Here is a 13,106-nt window from a genome sequence, read left to right as displayed (position 1 = left end):
GGTAAAAGCCTGCCTGGGGAAGAGGCACGGAGAGCTTTTTGTTCTCCATGCTCCTCCTTCTCACTGCCCCACTTGGAAGCGGCTGTGTTGGCTTCAGGTGGGGGAAATGACGGTGGGAGCCATCCTTACTGCACCTCAGTGCGCAGAACGGGGGGTGTTGGAAAGGCAGAAGCTGTGACAGCGCCTTCACGTGGAAAAGGTTTATCACATGGGGGAGGATCGCTGCTTCTGCCCTAAGGGCGGAGGGGGGCTGTGCCGGTGCCCCGGAGGATGGGTGCGGAGCTGGATGTACGACGGGGAACTCTGCAGCGTGCGCTTTGGGGACGGCACGGGGGGGTTCTCCACGCACAGGGCTGTGCGCATGGGGCTGAGCTGCAGGCCGCGGTGCCACCTCTCAGGTTGGGCTGCTCTGACGCAACCAAGTCCCTGTTTGCAAAATCCCATCCTGCCCGCCGTCCCAGGGCAGCGTAACCTCTCCCGCGTGCTCAGGGCCGGCTCAGCACTGCGCTTTATCTCCCCCGGCCGCATCCCGACCCTCCGCAGCGCCGTGTACCCGCTGGGGGGCTGCGGCTCCTCCTCGTGCCGTCCGAGCCGGCCCCGCTCGGCTCCCTGCCCGCGCAGCGGCTCCTGGCACGGCTCAGACGGACGGGAACCCAGGGGAGGGAGCGCGGCCGGGTTGTGCGGGGCTGTGCGGACTTCGGTGCTCCTGGGGCTCCGGGCTGCGCTGGGACAAAGGCGCGGGGCCGCGGTCAGCAGCGCTGCAGGAGTTAACGCTCCCCCCCCCCCCCCCCCCGCACCCAGGTCCGTCTCCAGCGGGGATTAGGGCAGTCTGGCTGGGAGCGGGGCCGGCTCCTGCCAGCTTAGGGCCGGCTTCGGAGGTGCTCTACGAGCGGAGGTGGGGTTGCAGTGTCCAGCCGCGGTCTGGCACGGCCAGGCGCTCCCCCGCTCGGGGTGCACGGCAGGTCTCAAAGCCGGGCTGTAAATCATCGGCATTTGCTTGCTGGAGCGGGGACGGGGGCTGGCTACAAACCTGGGCGCTCGTGGGGCCCTGGACGGCCGGCAGGAGCTGAGGGAACGTGGGCCTGAGATGGGGGTCGTGGCCCCACGGAGCTGCCGTGACGCCCCACGCTGCAGCTGGAGATGCTGCGGGGCCGGGGGCTGCGGCTGCCTCCCACCCGCAGGCCCGGGGCGGGCAACAGGCTCTGGCTGTTTTCTCATCCTGCAGGAATTCGGCTCCATGGGCCGGGCATTTTTTTCCCCTCCTTTCACTCTCTCCCTTTGGAGACTTTCCGCATTCTGCCTTTGATCTCCCCCCTGTGTTTGTCCAGCCGATCGGCTCAGACGGGGTTAGAGGCTGAGGTCAGCGCCTTTTCCATTCCAAACACCCAGAAACATCAGTGAGAAGGGAGGGGATTCAGATTACAACCTTCCCGTCCTCCCCTTCCAACCCTGCCCCACACGCACGCAGCGCCCGGACCCGCTGCCACTGCACGGCGAGCGCTGCCCGGCTGCGGGTGCCAGGGATGCGCTGAGCCCCCCCGGCACGGGGACATCGCAGCGGCCGAGGCGCTGCCGGGAGCCGCCGCTGCGACACGACGCCGTGCCCGGTGCCCTGAGAGCTCAGCGATGGACCGAGGTGTGGGGCGGCATCTCCGGACAGACAGCGTGCACCCGGCGTGCTGAACCGCAGCGGTCTGGACATCACCTCGTCCTCCTCCTTTCCGTCTCCCGACTTTCCTTTCCGTCTCCTTCCCTCCGTCCAATGTGATCAACCCCGAGCCTGGTGGCGAGGCGGGAGGGGGGCACACAGATGCCTCGCAGGAGTTTCGACCGCCCAGGACCGCGGTCACGTCCTGGCGGGCAGCAGCTCGGTGGGGCTGAGCCCATGCGCTCGGCTCTGCTCCTGCTGCTGCCCTTGCTGGCGGCCGCCGCCGGGCTGAGCCTACAGCAGGCCAGGATGCGGCACCTGGGGGTGTGCCCCAACCAGCTGAACCCCAACCTGTGGGTGGACGCTCAGAGCACCTGCGAGAGGGAGTGCCAGGCAGACCAGGTGAGCGCTGAGAGCTATGGGGAGTCAGGGGCATGGCTGGGATGGGTTTGGGTGCTGCACCCGTGGGGGGGGTGGAGGGGGGTGGTGAGCAGAGGGGTGCTCTGGGCTGCGTTGGGATGGGGGTCCCACTGGCAGTGGCTGCAGTGCCCAGCAAACTCAGCCTCTCTGCAGCCTCACCCCAGGAGTGCGCCGTGCCCCAAGTGCTTCAAGCACCTCTGCAGGCACAGGTTCAGCTTACGGCCCTGCGGCATCAGCCCTGGCTGGAACACCCCCATCACACACCCCCAGTATGCTCCCACCCAGTTACTGAGGGATGCTGGCATGCTGGGGCTGCTCCCCCTGGCCACTCAGTTTTCCCTGGGCAGGAGCACGATGCTGCCCATCTTCAGGGAGCAACTCCTCTGCAGCTCATCGCTGTAATGAGTTCTGCCTGACCTCAGCCCGTTGGAGCCCACAGCCCCCGGGCCACAGCGCAGCACAGCCACAAAGGCAGGAATGGCCCACATCCAGGCTGGGCGCCTGTGGAAGCCCAGAGCCCTGTACCACTGTGCCGTGGGGGCCATCACTGCTGCTCTTCACTCCCACCCGTCAGCAGGGCTGAGGTGGAGCTGAGCGCTGAGTCAGCCTGGAAATGGTGGGGGGCTGGGAGGGAGCTCTGTGTGGCTGCATCCAGTTCAGGGTTAGGGTTGGTGTTGGGATCGGCACCGGGGTTAGCATGAGGGTTGGTGTTGGGGTGCTGACCGCCGTCCCCTCCCGGCCAGGACTGCGAGGGCTTTGAGAAGTGCTGCACCAACGTGTGCGGGCTGCGCAGCTGCGTGGCCGCGCGCTTTGCCGACGGCAGCCTGCTGGCACTGGAGCTGGGCCGCGGGCCGTCCTGCGAGAGCTTCGTGTGCGCCCAGCAGGGCTCCGACTGCGACATCTGGGACGGGCAGCCGGTCTGCAAGTGCAAGGACCGCTGCGAGAAGGAGCCCAACTTCACCTGCGCCTCCGACGGCCTCACCTACTACAACAAGTGCTACATGGACGCCGAGGCCTGCCTGCGTGGCACGCGCCTCACCACCGTGCCGTGCAAGCACATCTTCACCTGGCCCGACACCAGCCCGGTGCCGCGCGAGACCACGGCCCGGCCCACCCCAGGAGCGGGCCCCGAGCCGCCGGTTCCTCCGGCGCTGTACAGCAACCCCTTCCACCAGTCGGTCCGCGCCGGTGGCACCGTCAGCTTCCGCTGCGACGTCAGCGGCCGCCCGCGGCCCGACATCACCTGGGAGAAGCAGAGCGAGCGCGCCGAGAACTTCATCATGCGGCCGGACCAGATGTACGGCAACGTGGTGGTCACCAACATCGGGCAGCTGGTCATCTACAACGCACGCCACGAGGACGCCGGCATCTACACCTGCACGGCCCGCAACGCCGCGGGGCTGCTGCGCGCCGACTTCCCGCTGTCGGTGCTGAAGCGTGAACCCGGGGCGGCCCCGCGGCCCGGCAGCCCCCAGCCCTTCCCCAGCGCCGAGTGCCTGAAGGAGCCGGACCGGCGGCGCTGCGAGGCCGCGGAGGTGCGCTGGCACTTCGATGCCAAGCAGGGCTCCTGCGTCACCTTCCGCTACGGCGGCTGCGGGGCCAACAGGAACCACTTTGAGACGTACGAGGAGTGCCGCGCCGCCTGCGTGGGCAGCGCCCGGCCCACCTGCCTGCTGCCCATGGTGCAGGGACCCTGCCAGAACTGGGAGCCGCGCTGGGCTTACAACTACATCCTCAAGCAGTGCCACTCCTTCGTCTACGGCGGCTGCGAGGGCAACAACAACAACTTCGACAGCAAGGAGACGTGCGAGGATGTGTGCCCCTTCCCCAAGAGCCTGCAGTGCAAGGCGTGCCGCCTGAAGAGCAAGATGGTGCTGAGCCTCTGCCGCAGCGACTTTGCCATCGTGGGGCGGCTGATGGAGATCGTGGAGGACCAGGACTCCGGCATCGCCCGCTTCGCCCTCGAGGACGTCCTCAAGGACGAGAAGATGGGCCTCAAGTTCTTCAATATCAAGTACCTGGAGGTGACGCTGATCGACATGGACTGGAGCTGCCCGTGCCCCAACATGACGGCTGAGGACGGGCCGCTCATCATCATGGGCGCCGTGCACGACGGCATGGCCACGCTGGATCCCGGCAGCTACGTGCGGGCTGCCAACGACAAGAGGGTGAAGAAAATCTACGAGCTGATGGAGAAGAAAACCTGCGACCTCCTCAACCGCTTCCAGGATTAGGGCCGGGCCGTGTGGACACGGGCTGCAGAGCCCAGGGGGACCCGTCTGAACCCACAGCTTTTACTGAGCGACGATCACCATTCTGCAGCTCCATCCCTGTAACTGCCACCCCGTGTACCCCCAGCCCAGACAGCAGCAATAAAGAGCCAGGTGGGGTTGCAGAGGAGTCTGCCCAGACCTCCCCACCCCGTGATACCCATCCCACAGCACTGAAGCCCACAGCATCACCTTATTATGATGGACCCCAAGCCATCACCCAGGTGCTGTGGGTGCAGCACTGCACGTGTGACACTGCTCCTTTCCTGCACGGCGTGACATGCTGTGCCCCCTCGCCACGAGGTGTGGTGTGTCACAGCCTGTGGAAGATGAGGCTCTTGGTGCTGGCCAGCGTGTCTGCCTGAAAGCACCTGCAGGCGTGGGGGAGCATTGCCAGCACGAGGAGCACCTCCTGGAGCCCAGCACCCACCGTCTCTCTGGTCTCCACCAGCTGTTGCAGCAGCACTGCGTCCCACAGACCACCAGCAGGGTTGCTGCGGGGGAGAGGGGGGCTGGTCAGATAGATGGATGGACAGACGGATGGGTGGATGGACGGATGTGCAGGCAGAAGCTTCATCCTCAGGGCTCCCCAGTGCTGCCCTGTCTCCCAGAGCTGCCCTCATCCTCCACTTTAGGACTCTTCTCAACTGCATGCTGTGGGCAGTGTGTGTAGGATGGGCAGTGCACGTGGGGTTGGAAGGATGGACGGACAGGGACACCAGCAGCTCCAGGCAGGCTGCTCAGGCTCACAGGCCCCCATGTCCCCCCCTCCTCCCTCGAGGTTCCTGCCTCGATTGAAGCCCACACAGCTCTGAGGGGAGATGTGGCCTTCCACAGCCTACAGCTGCCAGGACATGAAGCCAGAGCTGCAGTCCAAGCCGTGGCTGCCTGCTGCCCCCCAGCCCTCTCCCCATCCCTGTTGCACAGAGGCCAAGCAAGAAGGGCCACAGCCCCTGAGGGGAACCTCTCCTCTGTGCCCTGCTCCTCCACAGTGCTTTGGGGGTGATGCAGGAGTGCTGCTCCCCAGCCTACAGCACCTTTTCTGGTCCTGGGGCACATGGCCAAAGCAGCCCCTATGCAGGGCTCACGGCAAGCCCTGTAATGCTGATCCCTCCCCACTTGTGCCCACCTTTTTCCATTGCACAGTCCCTGCTTGGGGAACAGCCCCACATCAGCCCCAGGCAGGGGATGCTCCCACACCCAGAGCCTCAGCTGCCAGCAGCATCTCCCAGGTGGGATCTCTGATGTCTCATAATAAGGCTGTGCTTGCAACACCACCATGGAGGATGGCAGCTCAGCATTGCACAGGGCACCCCCAGCCCTGTCCCAGCGGGCTTCAGGATCCTCAGCCCCAAATATGGGGATACGGAGAGGGCCCTCAGCCTGCACACTGAACCTCTGCCCCAGCCCAGGGATGACTTTTATGGTGGGGCTCCTGTCATGGTGATGAGGAAGGACGCGGCTGTGCCTCACCACGGGCAGCTATTTCTGCCCTTCTGCACCAGGCTGCTCCAAAGGCAATATTTCTTGGTGAGGAATTCCTCCCCACTTAAGAGCCCGCGTTTATTTTTGTTTCATCAATGGAAACTGATCCCTTCCAGCTCGGTGCTGCAATCCCTGGAATGGACATCTGGGTGCGACTCGGGCCTGAGCACATCGTGCAGCAGTCGGGAGGGGAGCAGGGCAAGATGTAGGGCTGGGAGCAGGGCATGGTGCTGGGCTGGGAGCAGGGCAAGATGTAGGGCTGGGAGCAGGGCATGGTGTGGTCTGGGAGCAGGGCATGGTGCTGGGCTGCACTGCGCATCCCATGGAGCAGCACTGCCTTTGCACATGTGCTGTTAGTGAGAGGGCAGCCTCTGCTCTGCCATTCGGTGGGTGCTGCAGTGCTGACAGTCGTTCCGCAGCAGAGGAGCCATGTGGCACTATGCGAGAGTGGAATATTGTGGATTTGGATTTTTGTTTTTTTTTAATAAAAGTATCTAAGTGGAGAACCCAGGTAATTTGGCTGTCTGGTTTGCAGCAAGGGGCAGAATCCCAGAACGGTTTGGGTTGGAAGGGCCCTCACAGCCCATCTGATTCCATGCCACTGTTCCCTCCCCAGCTCGGGCTGCCCAGGGCCCATCCGTGACAGATGTCCCCTCCACGGATGCTCTGTGCAGCAGTGCCGGCACCTCTCCACCCTCTGAGTAAAAAATTTCCACCTCACATCCCATCTGAATCTCTCTTCTTTTATTTTAAAGCCATTCCCCCTCGTCCTGTCACTGCCCCTTGTTCGGGCGAGCGGGGCGGAGGCACAGTGCAGCATTACCGCAGCCCCGCCAGGACCGGGGTGCCGCCTCTTCGTCGTGAGAGCCGCCGGGCGCGGGGCTCAGAATGGGGCAAAAAGCAGCGATTCGCTTTAAAAAAAAAAAACTAAAAAGAAAAGAAAAAAGAAAAAAGGAATAGAAATTTTAAAATGAATTCAAAAAAAGAAAAAAAAAGGAAAATAAAAAGTGAAAAATTAAAAAAGGAAAAGAAAAAATAAAAAAAGAAAGGAAATATAGTTTAAAAAGTAAAAAAAAAAAAAAGAAAAAGCTGTGCGCCGCCCGGGAATCGAACCCGGGTCGCAAGAATGGGAATCTTGCATGATACCACTACACCAGCGGCGCTGTCGCTGAGCGTCTCTGCGCTCCCTTTGTAGCATTCCTGCCACCATCTCGGGTGGGGAAACTGAGGCACGGCCACCTGAGCGGAGACGGCTCAGGGTCACGGTCACACTGAAGCTCGGCCCCACCGCAGCCGGAGGAGCGGGGCTGTGCGCGGATCCGCCGGCACTGCCCGTCAGGCGCCGCATTCCCGGCCACGTGCAGACCTCCGCGCGCCGCCCCGTCCGAAGGTCACAACGCGCCGCCCGGTGCCGTTCGGGGCGCGTTGCCGCCGCCACCTCCGCTCGGGGACCGCTACGGTCCTTTCCCGAACGGAAGGCCTCCTTGAGCGTCCCCCGAAGCGGAATGAGGGATGCTGGCACCGCCGCAGCCCCGCAACACGCGGTGCAGCGCCCCGGCTTTGCCGTGCCCCGGCACCTCCAGCCGTGCCCCCTGGCACGGCGCTGTGCGTCCCTCGTGTGCCCTCTGCGTGTCACCCGGCTCCTGCGTGCTCATCTCGAGCAAAGCTCCCGCCCGTCACAAGCCCGTTTCTGCGCCCTCCTCCGTCCTACACATCGCCCCACGTGTCACCATGGCCGCGCGCCCTCTGTCCCGCACTACGTCCTACACACCCCATGTGACACCGCGTCCCACGAGGGGCAGAGGGCTGCCCCGCAAACCCCACAACCCCGCATCCCACGCGTTAACGATCCCCACGCTTCTCTCCCCCTCCACGCGTTCTCCCCCACGAGAGCGGCGCGGTCCCTTTAAGGCCGGGGGCGTGCCGCGGGCCCGGCCCGTTAAAGGCCCGGCACGGGGCGCGGGGTGCACTCGGCCGGCGGGAGCGGCGGGGCCGTGCCGTGCGGTGCCGGAGGGGCCGCACGATGTACACGCTGACGCGCGGCCCCAGCAAGCTGGCCACGCAGCGCCGCACAGGTACCGAGTGTCGGGTGGGAGGGGGGGGGTCGGGGGGGGGGAGCAGCACCGCGGGGCGCACGCTCCGCTCCGCTCCTCCCGGCCCTGACTCCTGCAACCCCCCCCCAACCCCCCCTGCAGGTCCTACGCAGCAGCCGGTGGAGAGCAAGGTGGGCGAGCCGCGGGGCCGGCTGCAGCCCGGAGTCTGGCCCCCCGCCAGGTGAGCCCCGCGCCGCGCCGTGACCTTGGGGAAAGGTGACCGCGGCCGCGCGGCTCCGGGGAGGGCCCCGGGGAGGGGACTGGCACCGCAACCACCGCTCTGAGTCCGCCGAGGGGTCCGGAGGGGGGCGGCGGGGGTGGCCGTATTGCTGTGCCCCCCCTCAACCCCCCCCCCCGTCCAGGCCCCGTGCGGAGCCCCGCGGGCGCAGTTCCGCAGCGCAGCTGTGCGCCCTGCAGGGCCCCGAGGGCTGCGCGGAGCCCCGTATGTCCGTGTGTCCGTACGTCCATGTGTCCGTGTGCCCGTGTCCGTGCGCTCCCCGCGGGCCGCACCCCCCCCCCCCCCCTGCCCCCACCCTTGGAGTTGTGCAACCGCCGCAAAAGTTCAGGGGCGGCGGTGGGGGCCGCGTCGCGGGGTTCTCTCCGTGTCAGCCCCTATCGCTGCGCTGTGCCCGGAGCCCCTCTGCTCGGCGCTGTATCTCCCTCCCCGCCCACCCCCACCCCCATGCACAGTCCGAGGGGCCAAAAGGGAAGAAGTCCGGGGGTCCCGGAGGCGGGGGGAGGGGGCCGTGTCCCTGTGCTGCGATACTCCCTGTCCCCGATCCCAAAAGTCCGTGGACAAGGGGCAGCTTTGACCCCTTTCCTCTGCCTTCAGGGAACAACCAAGAAATGCCTCCCCCGCCCCACACCTCGCACATCAGCTGGAGCATCCCCCCCTCAGGGCAGCTGTGGTGGCAGCGTGGGGCTGGGGGCTTGGGGGTCACTGCCTGGCCCCGCACACCTCCCCCCCGTGCTCCTGAGGCCTCTCAGACTTTGTCCCGTGAGCGGTGTGACTCCCGGACTCCTCCTGCCCCACAGCTGTGCCCGGGGCTCTGTGCTGACCCTTCACATGGATCCTGTTCCATGCCGATGGTTTCACCTCGTCCCGCTGCCCCGCGTGCCTTTTGGGCAGCAGCTTTCCTGGAGGGGTGTTGGGATGAGGCAGCCCCTGAGCTGCTCCCCTGGTGCACAGCTGTCCTCTGTTGCTTCCGTCGCATTGCTTTCGTGTTACCCCACAGCTCAGGCACTGCTTGTGCACCCGGCCCGTGTCCCACCCCCGTGCCTCAGTTTCCCTCATGTTGGGCAGAGCTGTGCACCTGCAGCACACTGCCTCAGAGCTGTGCAGAGCAGCAGCAGCTGTGGGGTTCCCATGTAGCAGCTGTGACAGCTGCTGTGTCCCCAGCTGGGCAGCCCGCAGGGCACGTGGGGAGGGCAGAGCATTGTGCACCCTGATCTGCTTTTTTCCCCGTTATTTTTGGGCTGTCTTCCTGTTGCCTCTATCCAGAGCGGAGCTGGAGTCTGGAAAGTACGTGTCTTTGCTTGGCTGTAGGGGCTGGGGACTGCCCAGTGTTGTGGCCTCCTTGGGGGCAACCTGGCAGACAGCTGTGTCCACTGGTCCATCCTTCCCCTCTGCTGGAGTGGGGTGGCTATGACCGGACAGTGCCAGGCTGGTGGCACAGAAGGGCTGTGTGGCGCACACAGGATGGCAGGGATGTGATGCTCCTTGCGTGCCCCCAAGTTGCCCTTCTCCCCTTAATCCCCACTTTCCCCAGCCCAGTCCAGAAGCTCATCTTCAACAGAGTGAACGGCAAACGGCCGCAGGTTCTGCTGCCACACACCTCTGTGCCTGAGGAGAGCTACACAGCTGCACACGAGGAGAACGTCCGCTTCATCTACGAAGGTGTGAGGGGCTCACGAAGGTGGGGGGAGGGGGCTGCAGGGTGCTGCCTGCCCTGGGGTTCATCCACAGCCCTCCATCCACAGCCTGGCAGGAGGTGGAGCAGCAACTGGACGGGGGGCAGAGGGGGGAGAGCGCCCGTGGGCCTGTGCAGTACGTAGAGAAAACCCCGAACCCCCGGCTGAAAAGTGAGTGGGGAGTGTGGGGGGGGAGAGAGGGGGGGAGCAGGAGCTGGGGGAGCCCGTGGCAGGGCTGTCTCCAGCTGGGGGTGGGTATTGGGGGGGGGTCCCACGGGCTGTGCTGGAGAGCCCAGGCGGGTGGGACATGGGGTGTCAGTGCTCATGGGCTGGGTGGGTTGGCCCAGCACTGTGCGGTGGGGTCTGGCTGTGGGGTCGTATCAGCACCCCTGGTTCTGCTGTGGGGTTCTGCTCTTCGCTGCCCTGGGCACACAGGATGAAGGCACGGCAGGGATGTAAAGGGGGCCAGGTGTTGGGCTGGGCAGTGAGAACGTCCCCAAGAAGAGCAAACGCCCATAAGCCATTCCCTGGGGCAGGGAGCTGGGGAGGATGGGGGTCAGAGGGTTTTATTTCCCGGTGGTAAATGGACGGTGCTGGTGGGAACACGCTGTGCTCCTCTCCAGCTGCTCTCCCTTCTCTCCCTCCCCTCTCTTTCAGACTTTGTTCCCATTGACCTGGAGGAGTGGTGGGCGCAGCAATTCCTGGCCAAAATTGAGAACTGCTCATAAAAGGGAAGGCGATCTTTTTCACTGTTTTTTTTTTTTTTTCCTTTTCTAAAAAACGAAACAAAACAACAACAAAAAAAAACCTATTAAAAAACAAAACAAAACAAACAAGCAAAGAAAACGCAAACAACAACAGCAAACCACAAAGCCAAGAACCTCCGGTCGGACGCCGAGCACCGTGATATTTAAACACCTTTTTCAAGGCGACAGCAGCCCGTGCCCCTCTGCCAACCCCGAGGACAGCGGGAGCGGACCACAGCCATGCCCGGTGCGGGGCGGAGGAGCTGCGTGCGGCCCCGGCCGGGATTCCTTAAGTGCCAGTTCTGAGCCCGCTGCAGCTCCGGGACACTGCGGGGCGTGCGGGCGGCCCCCTTCCCTCCCCCCCCTCCCCGCTGGAGGACAGCGGGTCACTGTAGCAGGACAGACAATAAAGCGCTGAAACTGCCTGTGGGTGAGAGGCTTGCGGCCGGGGAGAGTTTGGATCCGGTGGAGCATTGGTGGCCCGGCGGAGGGGCGCAGAGGTGGAGAGGTTCGGATCGTCCCTCTGCAGCCGCCCCGTGGAGCTGGAGGTGCTGCTGCCGGGGGGCTGAGCGTCGCGGCCGGGAGCTTCTGCAGGGCTCTGCTATCTCTGCAGCTCTGTTGTCTCTGCGGTCCTCACAGGGGTAAGGAAGTGGGAGGAGGGGGCCGGGAGCAGCCCTGCAGCACAGCCTTCATGCGGGACAGCCTCTGCAGGGGTTTTGTCCGGGCTGAGTCCCTGTGCAGGAGCCCCGTCAGGCCCTTCCCAGACCAAGCCACGCAGGGCAGGGAGCTGCTCACTGAATGCAAAGAAAGCCAGAAAACACCCACTGGAAAAAAAGGAAAGCTTTATTCTTGTGGTGGGAACAACAACTGTACTGCAGCCTGGCGCAGCGGCCACAGCACTTTCCCAGGCTTCCCAGATGGTGCTGCAGGAGGGGGATCGCGACAGGTAGCAACAGCAGTGCTGCCTGCTGACCGTGCCCCAGTGCAGCAAGTCCCAGTGTGGGCTGGTGCTACAGCAAAGAGAGGCACTGGGCTGCCAGGATGCAGGATCGGTGATACCCAGGGCTGCACCTCCCATAAGCCCACACAGCCCCCCCTGCTCCTACTTTCCCACTGCTGCCCCTGTGCAAGGCAAAGCCCCAGCAGCCCTGCTGCATCCTGCCATTGCCCTGTACAGAGGGTCCCAGCCTTCCTGGTGGCCCCAAGAGAAAGCAGCATTGCTTTCCTTGCGCTGCTCTCCCACATCACCCCCCCCACAGCACAGGGATGCTTGCAGAAAGCACAGTCGTTGTCCCAGAGGCTGTGCTCCCCTGCTGGCTGCTTGCTAATAACCACACAACCCCATGAAGATCCGGGGAAACTCTTAGTAACATGATGCACCATCATTATTTTTAAACAACATTAGGCAGAGGGAAAAAAAAAAAAAAAAATGGAACAGGAAAGGATGATTCAGTTACAGGAACAGAACAAAAACCCAACCCAAAGGACACCCCGACCTGACAATGCAATCACAGGGAGGGAATCAGCACCCCCTGCCATAAATATTAATTCATTTAGTATGTGCAATTGTGTGTAGGACTATAGTGCAAATAGCTCTGCATTGATCACGGAGCAGCTGGAGGCAACTGCCCGCAGGTGACACAGGGACCAGTTAGAGACAGATGAGAATCAACCGACACGTACAGAAAACAAACAAACAGAAAAGCAACACAAACGCTGGGAGACGTCGAAAATAAATCCTGGGTGCTGTCTGTGGGCACTGCGCACAGCCAGGGCAGCGTGGCGTGGGGGGACAGGGAGCAAAGTGGGCACGGGCTGTGCTGCAGAACACGCTGCAGGGCAGTGCTGTTGTTTAAACCTCTAACGGAAGCAGTGCCGAGGCAGCAGGCTGCACCTCCAACCATCTCTGCCCACACACGGAGCCCCGGGCTGTGATTCATCTGTGCCAGGCGCTGCTCCATGAGCACAGCCTCTCCCAGCACAGCGGGGCTGCGCCAGGCTCCCTCTGCCCCTACTTTTGAGCAGTGGGGGCAAGAGGAGCTCCTGAGGTTCCCTTTTGTCACAGAGCCAGGCACGGTGGCACCGAGGGTTTTGGTGTCAAGGGAACAATCAGCATATGCTGCTTGTGCCAGCTTCCCTTCTTGCATCTCCATGCCATTAAGGCTGGGATGGGGGTTTTGCGTCCCCTCCCCCTGGCACAGTGCATCCCCATGAACCCAGCAACCATTCTGGATCTAAGCTATTGGACAGCATCCTGATAAACCACAAGCAAACCACCTCACAGAACACAACTCGACGTGCGCGTGGAAACCGCAGAGCCGCTTCCCAGTGTGCGTGAGGAGGGGCAGGGTGGGGGGGCACGGGGACCTGAGGCTCCGGCACAGCCTGCAGCACCCACCAGCACCCAGCCACCCCTTCCCCTGCTTCGAGGGCTTTTCTTTTGGCCACAGATGGGGGTGGAAGTGGCAGACACACACACTCATTTACACGTGTGCGCGGGCAGCTGATGCACACGGAGCCCTGTGCTCCCCAT

General features: G+C 63.6%; 2 protein-coding genes across 2 annotated transcripts; both read left to right on the top strand.

Annotated features, from left to right (window-relative positions):
• Nucleotides 1-1,810: 1,810 nt before the first annotated feature.
• Nucleotides 1,811-4,302, top strand: WFIKKN1 (WAP, follistatin/kazal, immunoglobulin, kunitz and netrin domain containing 1; the record flags this gene model as incomplete). Its single annotated transcript, XM_079542942.1, has 2 exons — nt 1,811-2,050; nt 2,812-4,302. The coding sequence occupies 2 exons, from the start codon at nt 1,811-1,813 to the stop codon at nt 4,300-4,302; spliced, it is 1,731 nt and encodes a 576-aa protein (XP_079399068.1).
• Nucleotides 4,303-7,846: 3,544 nt separating this feature from the next.
• MCRIP2 (MAPK regulated corepressor interacting protein 2) lies at nt 7,847-10,607 on the top strand (the record flags this gene model as incomplete). The annotated part of the gene is made up of 3 exons (XM_079542790.1): nt 7,847-7,898; nt 9,897-9,998; nt 10,485-10,607. 3 exons carry the CDS (start codon nt 7,847-7,849, stop codon nt 10,553-10,555), a joined length of 225 nt encoding a protein of 74 aa, XP_079398916.1. The 3' UTR covers nt 10,556-10,607.
• Between the last annotated feature and the right edge of the window lie 2,499 nt (nt 10,608-13,106).

Source organism: Tetrao urogallus (genome assembly GCF_951394365.1).
Source record: "Tetrao urogallus genome assembly, chromosome: 15".
NCBI classification, from domain to species: Eukaryota; Metazoa; Chordata; class Aves; order Galliformes; family Phasianidae; genus Tetrao; species Tetrao urogallus.
The sequence above is the reverse complement of the archived record's forward strand: the minus strand, read 5'-3'. Positions and strand labels throughout refer to the sequence as shown.